The sequence below is a fragment of the Micropterus salmoides genome, unplaced genomic scaffold, assembly GCF_014851395.1.
Source record: "Micropterus salmoides isolate LMB-PRFRI ecotype aquatic unplaced genomic scaffold, ASM1485139v1 Ms_hic_scaffold_15, whole genome shotgun sequence".
NCBI classification, from domain to species: Eukaryota; Metazoa; Chordata; class Actinopteri; order Centrarchiformes; family Centrarchidae; genus Micropterus; species Micropterus salmoides.
Window position 1 is genome coordinate 13,569,488 of NW_024040596.1, and position 21,351 is coordinate 13,590,838.

Consider the following 21,351-nt stretch of genomic DNA (forward strand, 5'->3'; position numbering starts at 1 on the left):
ATTATTTTGTGGTCAGGGGTAATCTGACAGCTTATGCATCACTGCTGCTCAGTGCATAATAGCTTTGACCACAATTAGTATGCAGAGAAAACAAGAGGATGTTGGCGGATGCATGCACACTGTGAGGCTGACAGACATGTCAAATCACGCAGGATAAACTGGAGCTAAAGGTTGTCAAAAGACATCCACAAGGGCGTACAAAGCTTTTTAATTGTTGGCATTCATTATTTCAACAGCCTTTCCATTGCTATCAAAATTGTCTACAACATGTTAAGACTGGGAGAAGGTGTCTTACGCTCCCTTATAGTTGCACAATTTGAATTCAATGTCCACAAAATTTAGTTGGACAGCCCCTCTAAATAGATTTGCCTCTATTTTTTCACTTTAGGCTCAAAGTCTATGTGGAAGTGTAGTTATAAAGAATAATAATGAAAAATGCAGAGTGATTGTAAAGTCAGTCAGAATGGTGCATTAATTTACATTTATTAATAGCTTGTGAATTTAAAGCTGTTTTTCTGAGTGACCATTAAGGCTATAGCAGCACTGCACACTTGAACCTTAACCTACCGAAAAACAATTTCTCATCCTCTTTCAAAATGTGGGCAGAATGCTAAAATATACAGACAAAATAACACATCAAAACAAATAACTTTGAGTCATACTTGATCTTGTGCCTCGACTGCAAATCTAAGTAGAGTGTGTGTGTGTGTGTGTGTGTGTGTGTGTGTGTGTGTGTGTGTGTGTGTGTGTGTGTGTGCGCGCGCGCTCTCATACCACAGGTGGTGAGAGGGGAGCTGCCAGCAGGGCTAGGGCCTGGTCTGCACTTGGTGGAGGGTGTCTGGGGTGGAGCAGGGGAGGAGCTGGCGGAAGTGGAGGCCACGTGAAGGGAGGACGGGGCTGATGACGGGGAGGCCAGCCTCTCTCCAAACTCCATATCTATCCAACACAATCCAGTCAACACTTAGAGATGCAAGAGGAGAAAAGAAGGGGGCAGGAAAAGAAATAAAGAACACTCTTGCCCCCCCCCGAAACTTAGTTTCTCTCTGACACACATCTGAACTACAGTCACAACAATACTGGATTTCAACCTCTGAAATCTGAATGGCTCAGAGTCTCTGAGATGAGCCTTTCTGAAAGCAACATGTTGCCCTCTGTTTCTACAAATAAGGCTGGCCAGTAATTCAATAGTATTGTTTATTGACTTTGAGAGGTATTGTATTGTGATGGTATGATTAGTGCTGAAATGATTTGTAGAAAAGTCAATCAACAGTAAAATAATCGTCAGCTACAGCTGTTTGTCACTTATCAAGCACCAAGGCCAAACCTCTTAAATGTTACCATTTGCTGCTTTACTCTGTTGTATATTATTGTAAATTAAATCATTCATTTCTGGACTATTGTTTGGTCAAAACAAGCAATTTGAAGAGGTCACCTTTGCCTCTGGGAAAATGTGATGGGCATTTAATAGAGTAAATAGAGTTCAATCAATTAATTGTATAATAAAGTATAAACAATGTTTAGTTGCAGCCCTAAATACAACAACATTTTAATTATTTTGCAAAAATCTGCTTTATAAATTAATAATTCCAGGTATACTGTAAATAAACAGCAATAATTTCGGAGGTCTTGTTTTACAAATTTAAAGGGTTTTATCTAATGTAAAGCATAACAGTGGAACACAGGTGTGACGTGATTCACAGTCATTCATTCAGGTGCCTTAATATTCATAAATGAATAGTAGAGTGAGAGAGCGACACACACACACACACACACACACACACCCGTACTGGTGACAACTCAGTCGCATCAAAAGGTCTTCACAGCTCTTTAATGTAAAATTGCTGCCATGCGCGCTGTGATCGTCTAATGACGGAGTAAGCTTTAATAGAAAATGCAATCTTCAGGAACACATTTTCATTTATCCTTCCACAATCTCTCCATAAAGTCCATACGAATGCATAAATAGAAGCTATAATCAGTGCACCATTTTGTCTGATGACTCTCAGACCACTTCCCATCACCCAAATCATGCAACAGAGATTCTAGTACTACTGTTCTCTTTTATCAGCACCGCATTTTCTTGAGTTTTCCATTATTTATGCCACTTCACATCCCACTGATCACAAAAGCCCACATTTAAAATCTTCCTTAACGCACGCTTTCCAGATTCTGTTTTTACAGCCTGCCTTTGTTATAGTGTTGTACATTACACCAACAAATTCTAGATCTCCCCGGTGATTCTCCTCCACACAGGAAAACAGGGGCAGCTGATTAATTTGAGGAGACAAAGCTAGCCTCTGAATATCAAGTATCATCCCTCACCAGCAACAGCACTGATGAGACGTAAATGACATGAAAGCTGCAGCCATGCTTCACTGGAAAGGCCACCGTTTCCTGCAGTAGTTTGAGTGGGAGATGGTGAAGAACAAAGACGCTTTCATATTTATAATGCAAAATTATAAAAAAAAAACTGTTGGTATCATTATGACCTCGCTACATCACACCTCACATGCCATTCTAAGATATCCAATATGCTAAGGAAAATCAAAAACCTTATCTATCAATTATGAATCTGTAAAAATGAAATGAAATATTCAACATGGGGGTAAAAATTTTGGCAGAGATTAAAAGGTAAAATGTGTCACTAATAAATTCTGCACATCCCAGAATTTTAGTGTTAACTTACTTTACAGCGATATGCTGCAGATATGATCTCTTACTGGGTAATTCTACCGCATAATTAAACTGGCATTTTCTATCAATATAAGACCCATGAAATGATGTCTGAGGTACCATTCACTTTGTATGTGACAAACTGATTTAAAGTTGACTGCATACATCAAATCTAGAATTGCAAGCAAATAAAAAATATACTACCAAAAAGCAAAACGGCTTTGTAGGGAAAGGCTGTTTTTGCATAGCTAGAAATTAAAATGGGTTAAACAAGCAATAAGCTTGAATTTATAGGTAATAAACATAAAACAACAGAGGGAGCAAGTACAGTATTCTGGGTGTTTTATAGCCTACATAAACATTTTAAATGAATTTTATGGATGTATGTACACCATCTTGAGCTAATTTATGCGTGTGAGGTGAAAGACGTACTCTCAAGCAGCGGGATGCAGGTCATATGAAAGCACATGTATGCCAATATACCAGAGATGATTCACAGAACAAATGACTCAATTGAATCAAAGTCATGTAGACATATGACTCCACAAAGCTCGTCATCTCTCACCTAGGGTCATCTCTAAACCTAGGGTGCTATAACTATTCAAATAATCAATATAAAGCAATAAAAGTGTTAACAAGTGTGATAACGCAGTGTCTGAACATTTCTTATAATGACAGCCCAACGTCTCAGAGTCCTCCTCAAATGTGACTGAGTGAAAGCATATTCACCTTTACCTCACTCAAGGTAATGAGTAGCTGGAGCCTATCCCAGCATGCATTTGTACATAGGGCAGAAGGTAGGGAGATCAGATTGCCAGTGCATCACAGGTATAACAGCACACTCAAACCAACAATTAACAATTATTTTCAAATCAATCAATCAACTTATGACTGCATACCTACAGTGCAAAAGCACAGTTTTGACCTAACTGTGACTGTAAACTAACTAAAATTATATTTGTTGATAGTCTAATGAAAACTGACAAACTTTCTGTCTTTGTATTTACTCTTTCCAGCTGTGTCTTTGTGTGTGTGTGTGTCTTTGTGTCTTTGTGTGTGTGTGTGTGTGTGTCTTTGTGTGTGTGTGTGTGTGTGTGTGTTTGTGTGTGTGTGTGTGTGTGTGTCTTTGTGTGTGTGTGTGTGTCTTTGTGTGTGTGTGTGTGTGTGTGTGTGTGTGTGTGTGTGTGTGTGTCTTTGTGTGTGTGTGTGTGTCTGTGTGTGTGTGTCTTTGTGTGTGTGTGTGTGTGTGTGTGTTGTGTGTGTGTGTGTCTGTGTCTGTGTGTGTCTTTGTGTGTGTGTGTGTGTCTGTGTGTGTCTGTGTGTGTCTGTGTGTGTGTGTGTGTGTGTGTGTGTGTGTGTGTGTGTGTGTGTCTTTGTGTGTGTGTGTGTCTTTGTGTGTGTGTGTCTTTGTGTGTGTCTTTGTGTGTGTGTGTGTGTGTGTCTTTGTGTGTGTGTGTGTCTTTGTGTGTGTGTGTGTCTGTGTGTGTGTGTGTGTGTGTGTGTCTTTGTGTCTGTGTCTGTGTGTGTGTGTCTTTGTGTGTGTGTGTTTTGTGTGTGTGTCTTTGTGTGTGTCTTTGTGTCTTGTGTGTGTGTCTTTGTGTGTGTGTGTGTCTTTGTGTCTTTGTGTGTGTGTGAGTCTTTGTGTGTGAGTGTGTGTGAGTGTGTGTGAGTGTGTGTGTGAGAGAGAGAGAGAGAGAGAGAGAGAGAGAGAGAGAGAGAGAGAGAGAGAGAGAGAGAGAGAGAGAGAGAGAGAGAGAGAGAGATGAAGCTGTACATATTTCACATAGCGTGGTTACTTTTTTTTTTGCACGGAAGCATTTGTTTCCCCATTGTTTCTTGCTCCTTGTCCATGTTATCTTCTTTCACAATAACAGATGGCTGACGCTAACAATGATAAGCCAGTAACAGAGTCAGCAGCATGGATCAGCAGTATGGTCTTCTCAGCGAATGGAAGGTACAGGCAAGAGACAGAAAGAGGTAGTGTATCAGAGTGTCTGGACACTGTTCTACGATAGAGAACGGCATCACTCAAAAAGGTCCTTTCTCTGCTCTCCACCAATCTGTGTAAAAATAAAGACTACATGAGTGGAAAAAAAGAAAAGACAATAAATGTCAAGTTCTGGCATTCCTGGTGGCCTACTAATTAGCATTACATCAGAATGCTAAATCCACCTCCTAAGACATTAACATCTCCCCGACTGATGCTATACACAGTTGCTTTGACACCAGCTGCAGTCTCCCAAACCTCCCAAATCACTGCTGGTGTCGATCATCCCACTAAACACAATCAACTCCTTCTGCTACGATGGAAAAATAGCAACGCCACTCAATGTTTGGCCTCAGTGATTTTCTGGAAGGGAGGAAACAAAGGGATGTAAAAAGCACAGAGACTGAAACCTTCCCAGTGGTTGACAGCAGTAAAGCAAAAAAAGAAAAGAAAAGAAAGCCATTCACTCCCCCACTTGCTGTTCTCTCTTTGAGGTCACCCAGCAGACCAGCTGAAATGAAGTCAATTATTTGTGAAGCTCTCCCCCCCCCACCCCAGAACCCATTTGTGTGTGCACAAGATGTGCAGGATGAGAGCTCACTGTGGGGCAGCATGGTCAAAGAATGACAGAAATTGAGTGTGCGAGGTCGCTGCGGCTAGGTGCATAACAAGTTCAGTGGCACACCCACAGTTCAGTCGAAATACCATGCTCCTATGAGTTTCAATCACTTCTTCATTCTGCCCGTGTCTTCTGATGACATGTTATTGTTCTTGGCCATGACTCCTACTCTACCTGGAAAGTGATGAAGTGTTCTGTCTGCCCCATCCCACCAGCTAAGGAAGGAAACTGACCTGCATCAGTGGCAAAACTATAGTAACACATGGCATTACTCAGAGTCAGACAGAACGGGGATTTCAAGGCCAAGTAATGATGCATTATGTGTGCTCTAACACATTTTCTTTTAAGTATCTTCAAAAGGAAACTAGCACACTTTGTGTTAATTAGGTCAGTGACAATACAAAGTAGGTAACATTTACAATGTTTTCAGGTTGTTGAGAAAGTTACATTTGAGTTTTGCATACAAACACAGGCAAAGCAACTATTACTAGTACAGAAATCGTTTTATCAACAGAAAATTAGCATTAGCGGGAACACATTGTCTTTTCAATTGATTGTGTTCAAGTAACCCAAGAATACTGTCATGAGAGAGGAGCTTTACAGAGTGATTAAAAAAGGAAAACATGTCATAAGTTTGCAACACAATCAATACTCTGCCTTAAAGGCTGGTTTACCGTTCATCTCAGGTTTGCTCTTTGCAGCGAGGCCCCTTTATGACCATGCTGGAAACAATATGCTTTCCAGAGGTTGTGTTCGTGTGTGTGGGCTGGATGGATGTCATCAAGGATGGAAAAGTTCAGATGACGCTACTGGATTGAAGGTATAAATAATGAGCGCATGGAGCGACTGAACCCTGACTATTACGGTTGGGCGGCAGATGGCAGAGTAGTGTTAGTTGCACTGGAGAGTCTCTGGGGTGCAGTGACACTGATATTGGGGAGTTCCACAGTCACTAAATGTGATCTATAGCAAAGCTTGCCCTAGTGTTGCTAAACACCTTCAAAACACCATCTCTTCAGTGATTTGCCCGTCTCAGTGTAATCACATCTTTGACCTCCTATGCAAGAACGCACACAAGATCCAGCAAAGAGATCCACCTGTGCGCATACTGCCAGGATAATAATCCATTTTTACTCTTGAGAATTACCAGCTAAACAAAAAGTGTAGGTATGCTGTTATCATTCTTCTGGGCACATCCACCTTTTAGAGAGACCTTCACGCCATCAAATTATTTTCTGTTTGTATCGACTACTTCAAACAAGTATTGAATGCTGCCGTGAATATAGTGGAAAGGCTGGTAGTTAAGGAGGCAAACAGACAAATGGACTCTGATGAATGATGTGAGGCCTCAGTATGACAAATGTTTCAAGAAATGCATTTGTCCTTCACAGCAGTGTTAGCACAGTTTGCATTGTGCATGTGGATCATTTTCATGAAGAGTGATCTGGGGGTGGTACGTGGCGCCTGGAAACAGGAGTCCCACATGTTCTGCCCAGACTGACATCCATCACGAACACGTTCTTAGAGCTCCTGCCTACTGCTGCCCCATCAGCAGCAAGCTTTAGCCATAAATTGTGTAGCTCGGCCTGCAGTTTTTAATTAGACACATACAGAGAAGGAGGAAGAGAGGAGGTAAGGAGCAAGAAAAGGACAAGTAATTTCATGCGTCTCCCAATCAGCTGCTATTAATCTGTTGTTGGCTTAGAAAATGCAGGTGGTACAAGGAGAATGGCATCCCTGCATGACATTTCCATTGTTAATGTGTTGCTAAAGCAATACATTTTCTAGCAGAATGCTAGACCTTATATAAATGAACCCTTAACTGTAAAAATGAGAGCTATACTCATGGCCCAATACACAGCTGGTGGCTAGTATTGACAGTGTTTTCTAAAAGGGAGGTGGAGGAAAGGCAAGCAGACACTTGTTAAAGATAGTCACATGTACACCATATTATTATCATTACACAACTTTCCATTACACCACCCTTGTTAACTCCTGTGTCATTTGTTCACAATCATTTGCTGAAGGCATCATTATAATGAGTATTTGTTAAGATAAGGAAAAGCTATTGCTCAATGGGGCATAAAATGATGATAGTAAATGTGTGACTATGAAATTTTTGCCCCCCAAAAAGACATAATAGTTATGTGTTTACTTAGTCCAGACTTCACACTTTTCATTTGTTAAAATACTTTCTGGCACAAACAAAGTGCTCATGTGTATAATAAAAAATTGCAACTTCAATTTATTCACAGAAAGCAAGGTGGTAACACAGTTGGGCTGTGACACAAATTATATAAAAATTCAGCTGAATACCTCAGTTTAATATTATTTTAAAAAACTGCTTCAATATAAATCAGGTGCATCTGACAGGAAGCATAGCTACAAATTAAACATGACAGAAGAATGATGTGCAAAGGTTATCTGTTGTTCTGCAGAGCAAAAGACACCTTCTGCTATTTTAGATTCAACTGTAAAAGACGACAAAGACATCATCTTGACATTATGATCATTGCTTATTTGCTTGTTAGACAAACAAGCTGTGATAAGGCCGTTTGATGGATTATGCCACAAATCCTGCCAAAAATGTGCCTGTCGTATGTTATCAATCAAGTATCTTAGTTGTCTGTAGGTGGAAGGTGGTGTGGTCAAGTCTGATGGTATGATTCTGGCTATGTAGCATGGCTATGAGAAAATAGGTTCCTTCAGTCTTTAAGGCTTAAAACTGCAATGTCAACAACAACCTCGTGCTTTAGATGATCAAAGAAATATGACAAAATTATGTGTGGGAAAACACAGGGCTTAACAAGGCTTTTAACCCATTTTTCCCCACTGTCAACATCCAAGATAAAATAAAAAGGTAGCCAAGATCAAGGTAAACATGGCTATTACGGCCATTTCATTCCCAGCTCCTCTCTCTCACTTTCCAAAGAGCACAACATAAATCACATGGCAACCGTAATGGGAAGTGGGACTGTGGTGTGCCAAATGAAGCAATAAAACAGATCCCAAGTGTCCCTTTCAAAGCATTAGTCACACAGTGTCCATATGTCCACTGCTTTATTGAAGCAAACAATGCTGGTTACAGTCAAACAGACACCTGTGCACACACACCGAATGTCCTAAACGAAGGTCAGTAATATAGAAAAAGTGAGATTATCAAGAATTTTAAACTCATAATTTGGCACTGCACCCTTAAAGCTAGATAATTCCAAAGACTGCCAAAAGGGAAACGCACTTTTCAATAGCTGCACCAGCCTCCTAAAGGACATACATGACACATCTCATCTCTACACCAGTCATTTTGATGTGGAGAACCATGGGACTATAATCCCATAACAAATTCTCGGAACACAAAGAAACACAGTACTGAGCAATCATAATTGAGACAACATGTAAGATGATACACTGATAGAAGACCATACTTAGGCCCTGCAGTGAGGTCTGCACAGTCAAAGATACAGCTGCACTCCTGTTGTTCTTAGTCATGGACGTTTTGCAATTACTGAACTGCCAGCTGCCCAGCTTCACCTACAGTATTTTGTCTTAACATCATTGAGAGCGGTCAGTGATGATTTCTACAATCTGCTAGTGTGTTGTGAGTAGCTGAGCTAAGCACACACTGTCAGCCAGTTAGGGCCTAAGCGTTAATAAATAAACTATTCTCCACATACAACATTCCCCTGCTAGTTGTTTTGCAGAACACAAGGCTGATATTCACTTTTACATTATATGTCAATCAAACCCTTGTCAGTGTAGATGACATTAAAAATACATAATGAAAGGCAATAAATTTAGCCTGTAGAGAAAAAAGGGAAATAAACACATTTAAAATTGTGTACTTTTATAGATTACACCTGTAGACAAGCTCTCACTGTATGTCAGGTTTTTCAGGCAGCCATTTGGAAGCCATTCACTGTGAAAAAGAAACAATTACCTCCTCAATGTGCACAATGCAACAGAGTTGTCCACACCACAGCTTCAATTCTCCATTTGTTAAGTTTGGAAATTAAATTCAATGCAAAGGGTAGCAAAAAGGGAATGAGTTGAGACACTACAAAGAATTCCATTTGGAGCAAATACACCGGAAAAAATGTAAACAGTGTGGTTTTCAAAGATATATTCCTAATTTCACAGTTCATAACATAGTATCTAAACATTAAACGTGAGCAGGGATAATATTTTAGGACTTGGGGACACTATTTGGTTCAGTAACAAAATGAGGGAGTGCATCTTTAAACATTATTTTAGACCACATAAGCCAGTGAAATATTGAACCGATTCCCCAAATGTGAGAAATTTGCATAATAATCAAAAGAGGAGATACTACTTATGAAATGTCTCTATCACCATTGCCGGCAGCAGAACAACATGCAGCATAACAGGATTAATAATTCCTGCCTGGATAGAGCTGCCTTTAAAAACACAGGTCTGACTGGAACAGCCTGATTAAAAATTGCAAGCTTACGCAAAAAAAGACTGAATGCTCTTTTTCTAATTTTTCTAAAACAACATTCTATAAAACAACATTTGTGGACCATTTGTAAAGTCGACTGTAACATTATTGTAGTATTCTGAAATCCTTATCAGTGTATAGCTGACCACAGTAACTGCATTATGTTGAAATACAAAGCCAAAACTGTTCCACATGTGATAAACATGCATTGAACACGTAATAGTTTAGTCTCTAACTGCAAAAACAATAAAATTTTTGATTTCTGAACAACATTTTCTAATCCTATGGTTAAAGGCTGTCTTCTGCTTTACTCTTGTTTCAGATTGGTCGTACTTACTATAGAGACGCGAATGAGCATGTAAATTAAATTTCTCCTTTAAACTTTTATTAGGGTAGATTTTAGATATTTCCATTATCGTTATACTTGACGATGTTTTTCTCCATCGGTTAATTGTCAAATCACAAGCAAAACAAAAGTGGCTTCGACTCTGGGACTGTAGCACATGATGAAATGCTGCGAGTTCAATGTATGCTTGCCAAGTTTTGTTTTTCCCTCAAATGTACAGTAAAATAAAACCACTAAGGCAATTGCAAAAATCTTGCTCAGTTCCCTAAGATAAAGCCGACTTCTACATTTCCTGTTACACTGTAGCAACCTTATACTTGACAAACCAGAAAAAAAGGGGAACAATCAAAGAAAAACACTGAAAATGAGAACAGTTTATGATTAATGAAATTTGAGTTAAGTCCAATTGAATGATATTTTTGGCATTGATGCATATTTTAGGGTAAAGATGGGTGTGAAGTAAATTCAAAAATATTGACCCACTTTCACGCATCCACTTTATTTCAAAATGCTCTGGCAACTCTGCATGTCACTGTCAAAATAAAACACTGTTATCTGTGCAGAGGCTACACAAGAGCCACAGACTGAACAATTTGGCACAAAGACAGTCCCTGTTGACATTCTGCTTCTGTTAGTCATTAAATCAAAGGTTATCAGAGACTGAAGTGTCAAAGGCAAATATCTAACATTTTTGCCATCCAGAGTCCTTTGTTCTTGGCACCAGGACGTAACAGTGTTGCACATCGTAATTTTAGGAAAGTAATAGGTGAAGGTTATAAAATTAAATAGGGCTTTTTATTATTTAAATGCTAATTCCTATGAGGAAAAATGCAGGAGAATAGCTTTGAGATGAGGAAGAAGGAGAAAAAAAAATAATCTTATTTTAATAGTGCTCAAAAACACCTGAAATTCATTGGAGAGTTAATACTAAGCGCACGGTAGATGCAGCTGTGGCTTCAATAGATGTGGGAGAGTCACTTGGGATACTCATCAGACTATTTTTATTTTGATGAATGTGTGGGGAAAATAACTAATTTCCTGTCTGCCTCTGAGCCATCTTCACAAAAAAAGCTTCATCTCTGCTGCTCAATGAATATTTCCATCACCTGCTTACACTACTTCAGCCACTGTGTACTCTACAGCAGTGATTCCCAACCAGGGGTACAAGTAAGATTACAACTGTGTGTAGTTATTGTCAAAATAACCTAATAACTATGGCAGTTAGTAGGTTGCCTCAGTTTTCCACCAACCTGAGTCGATGTAAGTATATAAAGACATGTGGAAATAAGACAAATGTTACAATGCTGTAAATGGTTGAAACAATCCGTTTCTGCCACTCCAAGTAGTACAAATGCAAATTTGGGCAAAAATGCCATAAAGCCATCCCATCTATCAAAGGGTATGATTAAGGTTTGGTTGGGCCCATCTGATAAGCCATCTGGTAAGCCAGGCAAAAAAGGTTGGGAACCACTGCTGTACAGTATCAATGACTATAAAAAGGTACTGAACACCACCGACCATTAATGTAACCATGATAATAAGTGGACATTTTCATGGATACGGAATAATATTATACCTGAGACCACTTTGGTTACAAACACGGCCAGAGTTTGAGCTACAGGTGCTTCATTTCTAAAATTAAATCAGAGGTAAATTGGAACATGACAGGGAATAGCCACATTTTGTGATAACTGTGCAAATAGACATGGTGGGCATTAAAACTGCTGAGAAAGCTAGCTTTCAATGTGTGAAAATGTGAACTGCAAAAGCAGCACTTCCCCCAGAACAAAATCCCAAAGTGGTACTGAAGCTGTTGTGAGAAAAGGGAGCCAATGGCACACATTTACATATTTAAACACAAACAAGGTAAATTCAGCCAAATGTAGCAGTGGCTGCAGACACAGAGCAGTCCCTCTAGTTCTTTAGATTTTGACTTGGGAATCCCTGTAATTTGCAGACCACTCACTACTAATCTATGGATATTACATAGACTTCATAAAGAGACACACACACACACACACACACACACACACACACAAACTAAACTTTGAGAGTTTAATAAAAGTGTGATTATAAAATCAACTTTCCCAGGGAACTGAAGAACTTTTAGCACATTTTGACCACAAAACCTAGTTCTAGTTGTATTTTGTAGGCCACAGTTCCTGGCCCCAAAAAGTCCCTGCTCTTGAGCAAGCACTCTCTGATAGGACAGGAGTAATAAGGGTTGGATTTAAATGAAATGACAAACCACAAAACTACGTACAAAGACTGAGGTCACAGTATTACTGACTAGGGTTAGGAATTTTATACTTTCCATGTGGTGTTGTATTAAAGCAGAAAAATAACTAGAAATAAAAAACACTAACAAAGTGTTTAACCTTTTGGCTGTTTTTTAATCTCCCTCTGCATGTCTCCTTCCTAACATCTATGTAAACAACAGTGTATATATGTCTCAGATGAAGCTGCTGCTTTTTAATCTGTTATCAGTCTAATTTACTTCATCTTTACAGTTCTTCATATGTGGCAGAAAAACAAAAATGCACTTTTAGTTCCTGGGGCTAAGTGGTTGAAGAAGCCCAAAAGAGTCACTGGGATTCAAGAAGAGATGAAGATTGATGATAAAAGAGCTATTCATAGAAAAACAAAAAACAAGAATGGGCGAAGAATTAACCCCTGTGGCAGCAAAACCATGCAGGTGCGGTTCCAGATATAATCACCTACTAAAACACAGCAAAAAACAAAAACCACCTAATTTATTTGCATGCAGCATTTTGGTTTTTAAATTGTTTAACAGCCCTGCAGTCAGGACAATAGGAGATCAGTCTGGCTTAGGCCAAGCTAATATTGATACACATGTACTTTCACTCAAGTAAGTTTACACCTGTACGCCCAATGAGGAGCAGCATCTGTCTTTGCTAATACTGTCATTGCAGGGTAGCTGTATGAGGATAGTGTGAAACAGAAGACCGTGTACACACACACAGAGCCTTAATAGAAAATTCTTCACACCGTTCCTGTTAGTGAAACTCGACAAGCGCTGCCCTCTGAAAGCTGTGTGCAGCCAGGCCTGAAAGAGGGGAGGAAAGGTGCATGGCATGGCTGCTTAATATCATCCTCCCTCCAGACAGAAAAATAACTTGCGTGTATGGGTAGCCCCATACATCACAATGGTCTCAAGAACATAGGACGCAGACCTTCAGCAGCTACATAACATTCAATCACATGCAAATAGATGGTAGGTATTAAGTGTTACATTAGTAAGTGGCCCAAAAGAATATAACCAGCCAACCTTCAATCATATAATTGGCTAACATGCTACAGCTTTTTTCTCAAATATACCATTGACCAACCTGAACAGATAATTACCAATAAATGGCAGAAAATGCATATCTCAAGTTAATAAAATTTTTGTGCAAACTGGGCCGATTTAATCAAAATGTGACATGACATTTTATTTGTAAGAAAATAAAACTGACCTAATTCTAAAAACAAGACACAATATTTGGAATAAATGAAAACAAAATGTTGAATAAATATCAATATAATAAATAATAAGAATCTGGGGTAGGAAGACAACCTTTCACTTTTTCTGAAGGATGCCACTCAAATCCAAACATTTCCTCCTGAATATTGAGGCTCCATGAATACAATATTCACTTTACTGCAGGAGGACAGTCAATGCATAACAATGAGATCTGCTAATGAAATCAGCCATCAAGCTGAAATACATACATATTAAATGGGGGTCTCAATGTCATTTGCTTTTTGCATCATTTGTTCATTTTCTTAATTTCCCCCCAGGTTCATTCAATATTTTATTTCGACTTAGATTTGTTTACAGTTAAGAATAATGACTACATATCACGGTTTTATCCAGGGTGCCTGTGTTATCTGTGTAATGAGAAGAGCCATTACCAAATTAATATTATTTGCATAAACATTTTCACCTTAGCAAATTATTAATTTTGAGTCAAACAATGTTAATGAAAACCATTTGCTAAATTGAAGTCATGCGATACCTCTGCACTCCTGAGGAATCTCTTCCATTACCAATGTTGTTAAAAGAACTGGTGGAACTCAAATCAATTACAATAATTCTGTAACAACATGAAATAAATGGAGCTAAACAGCTGCCCCGTATTGGTTTTCTACAAGACAATCCTACATTGATTTATTCTCTACTGTGCTTAAAAGAGAAACTTGCTTGTTCACAAACTACAACTTGCTTCCTTATTATGCACAAACAACCAGTTTCATGATTACGCATGCAATCGCTCTCTAAAAAATTGACATTTAAATCCTTTTCCACTAGCTTAGTAAACAATGCAAGTGAGATAATTGATCATGTGCTAGGGGATGTCTGTGAGCGGCAGAAGGTCACTGCCCGCCAGCAAAGCTGATAGGGAAAATGGCGTTGATGCTCCCGAGCTGCCATTTTTCTTCCCTGACATAGACTCCATCTGCCACCAAGCCATTTGCAGCCTCTGAGTCAGAATATCAATGATTTCCAACCAGTTTACAACTCAGCGTTCACCTTGGTGTCACCTCCACACCCATCAGAGCGCTGACACCACAGATCCTCTCTGCGAAGGTCCTGCAGGATGCCAACAAAACTCTCATACAGCCAAGTAGTGTTCATGCTGCTCAAGAACAGTAAGCAGTTTATTTGCATTGATAATATTTGAGTATTTTGAGATCTGTATTCAAGCAGCTGCAAGGTGTCACAATTTCTGGTTAAAAAAAAAAGAAGTACAAATCCATCGAATCGTGGCAAAATCAAGCCTGCCAAAAATGTGAAAGATTACATACTTTGGAAGCTTCCCCCCCCCCCCAACACACACTGTATTTTGTGATGCACAATGTTGCTGTGAACTGATCGTCCAATGAAGACTTAATGCCAATAATAAAGAAGGAACAGCAGGCAGCTGGCCATGGCCAACCAAGAAAATTCTATTTTCCTCAATGCCATCTGCCCACTTCAGACACCCTTGCAGGCCTCCAGTCTTCCAGCACGCTTTCCAGTAGACCAGGCCTGTGTTGTCCCAAAACCCAGGCCTGCCTGACCTCTGACCCCAGAAGAGAAGCATATATAATGAATTCCACTTCACTGACAACAAACTAGCCTCTGTGACTGCAGCTGCCTAGAACACTCTCTGCTGTGCACACAAGTTGCTCCACAAACACTGCTGCCTCCAATGTGTTCCTATCTTAAATATTACATTACTCCCTTCAAACTGGCAGGCTACAGATGACCTGAGAAACCCAAACATTACATAAGGAAAACAGAGTGTGCCTGAGCATCAACCAACATACAGTACAAGTCACACTAACATGCACCACCTATGGGTTTGTTTGCTGTACATATCAGGAAGTCAGGACAGTACAGTAGTTTGGTGCGTTCTTACTACACTGATGAATCAATGCAATATTTTGTTCAGTGATTCTCTTTAGTTCCACTGGATAACCACAGCATTTTTGTGCCAACTAGAATGGGTCTTTAAAGCTACAATACACTCCAAACCACAAAACCACCCAGAAAACGCTACTATTTAGCCCTTCAGATAAGCGCTATTCTACAAAACAACAGTACAAAAACTAAACTCACTAAAAGGAGTTTCTTCAGGTGCTGCTGCTTAATATTGGACCTTTGCTCTGGTCACTCTGTGTCTGCCTTCACTCAATCAGACAGACATTCTTCATTCTCCATTTAAGAGAAGCTGATAAGACAGGGGAACCATCACCATCAACCATCTCTGTGGCGTACTGCAATACCAGATATTCAAATGGGCTGATAGAGAACGTTTCGATATAGCCTTATGTCTAGACAAGGCTAACATGGAGACGGTATCTGTAGGTCCTCGTAAATTTCTCTCTTGCTTTCCAGAAGCAAAGATGTTTGCCATAAATTCTAAATTTATGATAAGTTATGCAGCAGTTTCCTTATGAGCCTTGGAGAGTTTGAAGTTGTTGTTTTATACATGTAGGTACATAACCAAGAACAATGTGCCACCTCAGTTATAATCTGAAGATTGGTCATCTGACCTGATTAATAGTTTGAGATGAGGCAGGATGTGTATATATTTAATGTAAAGATCATTAATCTCATAAGGCAACATGACATAACCAGTGGTTCTGGATTAGTACTCTACAGAAACACAATATGCACACTGCTGCTATTCTTAGAAGCTAAATGTGGCTCTGTATTCATTAACTTCTCAGAACAGTCAAAGCAGTATCCATACAACTAATACATCTCACAGTTGCATTATTCACACGAGTCTTTGATTTACCATTGACAGAGTTCTTTCATCACTTCACTTTTCCTTCCTGCATGTATTTTAGTCCCCCTCTGGGCAGAAAAATGTGGAGAGCAGAAGGAAGAGTGGGCTCTGATATGTACCACCACATCATATACAGCCACATCAATGTGTTCACTCCTCTGGCAAAGTCACAAAATATAATCAACTCTTTAAAGCTACACTATTAACTGAAGCACATAAATATTAAAAAAAAAAAAAAGAGGAGGGAAACTGTCTTGGGCTCTCTATATTACACACATACACAGAAAATGATGATGCATATAAAACATACCGCTTACCACTCCGTAAAGCTTCCCTTCCTCTCATTTCAAACTGGGAACGGTTTGGAAATTTTTGATACCAGTATTAATGGCACTAGTGTGATACCAAATGCGAACTTCACTGAATAAAAATAAAGTGACTGGAAGTAATGGACTGCACACTTCATACTAACTCAACCCAACACACTGTAAACTACTAAAAATAATAAAGCATAAAAATCTTTAAACTATTTCAATTAACTTAAATTATTCATTTACAATGCCAATGTAGCACACTAATATGTTTGTTAGATTAGATTTAATTGACATTTTAAACAGTGTAAGGGAGCAGTTCTCTTAACAATTACTCAGAAAACAAGCATGTCTGCTTTGTCTGGAGCCAGACATGCCCTTTGTGTGCTTTGTATCTCCATTGTGTTGAAGTGGTATAGAAATGAATGCCAGCACTGCCTGCCTTTTACTATAAAGCAGCTGCAGGCACATTACATCACTGAAGTGCTGATTGAATTTTTGCTTGATTAAAGTTGGTCTAGGACCCTCTTTATATGTGTTCCCGCCTCTTTTTTCTGGGATCGAACTGAAACAGGGTGGTACTATAGCTCAGAAAAAAATCAAAGAATCTTGTATTTTGCAGAAATCCATCCTGTTTTCAGCCTGACCTCATGTGACACAACCGACAAACCAAATCATACTGATCAGACTTGATCTGATGACGTTAAAGTATACATATGCACTGTATAAGTATGAGATAGTTTTGTGAGTGCATGTGTATGGATGACCGAGAGAGAGAAAGAAAGAAATGTTATGTAAAATGTTCCACCATTCTTGAAAGCATTATTTATAAGGCATGAATAAAGAAATATGAGTTTAATGACTCAGGGCCATATCAGCACTGAAGAAAGATTAGTGTACAGCAACCACTGTGCCAGCTTCTGGCAAAAGCAATAGCTGGCTATTACTTACCAACCAGCAGGCAGCTGTTCCTGAAACTTACAGTCGGGCCCAGTACGTAAACAGAAGGTTACCCATAACTGCTGCAATCAATCCTTGAGGGCTTCTACTACACACACAGATGAAAAGGAGAGTGTTCAGGTTTGAGATGACGGGATTCCTGTGGCGAGGCTCATTTTGCCATTGCCATTTCAACTCAGCTCGTCTACAGCGGCGCTACAGGTGACCCTTTCTCTTTCCAGGGTCAGTCACAAAAACAGCAGGAGACTTTTTCATCCAAAATCGAGAGGTGGTCTTTTACATGTCATAAATCTCATGGCATGATTTCAGCATTCTTTGCTTCATAAAAAAGGTTAAATGAGCAGTTCCACTCACCTTTAGGATTTCAATAAATGTCGATTAAGTTGGGACGCACAAACGGAGTCAGAGTAGTGAAGACACAAGAGGGAAAACTTTTGGTAGGATTCAACTCTCTGTAAATGTGAGCACACGTCCTTCCAGAAACGGTAGTACTGATCACTGAACTATATCTGATTAGCCAACAATTTAACATTAAATTTAAAGACAGAAAGAAAATAATTCTTGTTGAAGCCCTTTTCGCTTGCAACACAATATTAATTCCATTTAAAGTTTACTTTGAAACTGCATTGATTTAGTGTGAGAACCAAGTGCAAAATGGCCTCATATATTCACTGCTTGGAAAAACTGTTTCATAATAAATACCCCTCATTAATTCACATCTACTCCACGATGGAGCATGTACAACAGAGAAAGATTAACTGTACTTGCAAGACTGCAAATTACCTCTCTTATAATTTGGAAGTATTGCTGTCAGAGAAAACCCAGATGTCACACTTTCTGACAAAGTAGAGCTCAGGCTGAAGAAAACTAAACTGGATATAATCGTCACCTCTGTCTTGGGCCATCAATTCCATTTTTAATAGCAGCCAGAAAACATGTGTGTATGCAGAGTACCCCAAATTAAAGTTTAAAACAAAGCCAAACAATTGCTCCGACCCCACCAATTACCCCTGTTTGACTCACAGTAATTTATCTTAATATACCCCATAGTAAAAAAAGTTTTCTTTTCTCTCCTAAGAGATTTAAATATGTTCTGAAGCCTTGACACTCTAATTCTAAGAAAGACAGGGAATTAATTAGATACACACAAAATGAGAGCAAAGTGTAATGCAGCACAAACTAATTTCATAAAGGAGGACTTTGTTAAATCTCAACCTAATTGGAAAATTATAATCCTAAACCTAAATAATACTTTAAAATGAGGTGTTCCGCTTAGTCCTGCATTTACATTCATGAGTTACTTTTTCCAATTTGAAAAAGCAAACTGGTTTTATCCTATGCAAAATCAAAAGAGGCACATTAAAAGAACAGAGACGGACAATGGGTGGGTAAGCTTATGCAACCAAACACTTACTGTACGAGATGGTCCTCAGTTCTGTGACATCACCGCTCTGCACCTGAAACGCGAGACAACAGCAGTCAGATTTATTGCTTGATGTTATCGATTTACGCATTCAGCATTGCTCCTATCTGAAAGCTCTATGAAAATTAAATAAAAATGGTAATATGGACCCACGGGGAGATCACTTTATTCCTTCTAAACATCAGCAGAAAATCAAACTCCTGCTGCAAGAGACAACATAGAAATTAAATTACGGTCTACTGTATAACAAGAGTAGCAACATTTTGATTTAGCAGAAAACCAATGACCTTAGGAAACTGTATCAAATAAATGTCTTATTTTGAGTAGAAACTGAAACATCCTTTTCAGAAAAACCCTCAGATCCAGGAGTCAAAGTCTACCCCTTCTATTGAAATACAGTCTGTGTTTGAAAATTTGCAGAGATAGAGCAATGTTTATCCTTAATGTTCATCCTCTTCTCTCAACTTGACACATGACACACATGTAGGGTTGGGTATCGTTTAAAATTTTACCATACCAGTACCAAACCCAGTATCCTTAAAGTGATACCGATACCAATTGAGTACTCAATTCGATACCTTGCATAAAATATCACCTGTTGACATGTCAACCGATCGGTAGCTTATTATTATTTTTATTGTTGTTATGGACAAGCAAGGTTATCTTTTATATTTTTTTCTTGTTTCAAATAACTGCTACATAAAAAGTATTGGGAAATTGTATCACATTGCTTGCCATCCTAATTAGATCATCCTCACTGGTAGTATTAGCCAATAAGGGGAAAGACTACAGCTTGGGAGTTATTTTATATTTGAATGACAGAGGAGTGAAATGGTTTAGTGACCAAATAAGTTGTGGGAAACGAATTTAAGGTATTGTTAAAAGAATAAAATGAGAAATCAGTCTGTTTAAACAAGTCCCTAACTACACAAAGATAGGCTACATACAGAGGAATAGAGAGGGTGTACGTCTAGCCGATCAAACTACAAATGCTCAAACTCTGCAGCCGGAGGCTCAATGAGTAAAATCAGCTGATCGCTGCTGTGCCACGAAAGCGTTTAATTGATGTGATGGAACGCATTGATCGATCAGTGACAAGTGATGTGAATAGCAAATAAAAATGTACAGAGAAGTGAAATATGATACCAGAAGATGAAAACAAGAGAAAGCGAAGCTTGTGTTGATAAACTTGCAACAGTGACGAACATGCCTGAGACAAAGCCAAAGGTAAGCAGCTGTTAAAATCACACTTGCACACCTTTTTTATACAGTTTATGGTGCAGGCACATAAGGGGAAAAAAAAGGCGTGCTCTTCTCTTTCTTTCGGTGTGTGGCTTATGTGTTTGGCTGCAAGCAAAACCATACAAATAGTAATTTTTTGCCGCGCTCTGGTTACAAAAAGTAGGCCTAGGTATCGACTGAAGTACTGGTTGACTGGAGATGCTTCGGTTCTACTCGATACCTGGCTGTTTCGGTCAGTACTAGCGATACCCATCCCTACACACGTGTTAGGCACTGCTAATGCTGACCATCCAGCACATGCATACTATTTATGCATTACCATCTGCGTTCATTTTGTTTGAAATGTAAAGGAGACGCAAGTCTAAACCAGCTTCAATTTTTTAATCAATCTTGAATCACTTTCAAGTCTTCATAAATCAGTCGAATGCGTCTCTTCAGCCATAGGAGTATTGAAGTACTGGTCCTCTATCTCTGTACTAAATCAAGCTTAATCATTGAAAATGCCACATAAGCCCAAACATTGAGGTCCATCAACAACACTAAGGGTTCTTAATTTAGCATGAGGATGATATGCAGAGAAGTGGGTATTTATCTTACTGTAAAACCACACAGTTTTTCCTTTACATCTACCACCCCTCAGTAATAACTGTCCTCTCTGGGACAATACTATTGAAAAAGGACAAAAAGGATAGCCCTCATATGTCAGGTTAGACTATTTGCATTGATTTAGACCAGCTGAAGGCTGTGCTGTTATCCTCATGGTTTAATTTCATGGCTGCAAGCCAACTAATAATCTCAAAAGGAAAAAGCTTCCATCTTAACGGACTAAAATTAAAGGTTTTCACAAAGAAAATGACAGGCACTTTTTTCCTTGGTAAGCGACCTGTTCTGAATATCAACAATTCTATTGAAAAGGGGCATTTTATGATTGTGATCTGGTTACATAAATCAAGCTTTATGCTAGAAATTAGAACAAAAGATAGATATTGCCGGGCCGAGCCTTCCCTTGAGGTTTTCTTTTGACAGGTATATGTTTAAAAAGGCATTAAAATC

The 21,351-nt window shown here is 39.0% G+C and overlaps 1 protein-coding gene across 10 annotated transcripts in view; it reads right to left on the reverse strand.

Annotated features, from left to right (window-relative positions):
- LOC119904040 (bromodomain adjacent to zinc finger domain protein 2B-like) overlaps window positions 1-21,351 on the reverse strand; it is a 51,645-nt gene that overhangs the window by 22,596 nt on the left and 7,698 nt on the right. For 8 of the 10 annotated variants that reach the window (XM_038720422.1, XM_038720421.1, XM_038720418.1 and 5 more), the window contains exons 2-3: window positions 19,048-19,090; window positions 775-936 (exon numbers count right to left, since the gene is read on the reverse strand). In XM_038720422.1, coding sequence (XP_038576350.1) covers window positions 775-934 — 160 coding nt within the window. In that variant the 5' untranslated portion in view covers window positions 935-936; window positions 19,048-19,090. Of the gene's footprint in view, window positions 1-774; window positions 937-17,624; window positions 17,722-19,047; window positions 19,091-21,351 lie in introns of all 10 variants that reach the window. The other 2 variants (XM_038720414.1, XM_038720416.1) reach the window with 1 other exon arrangement.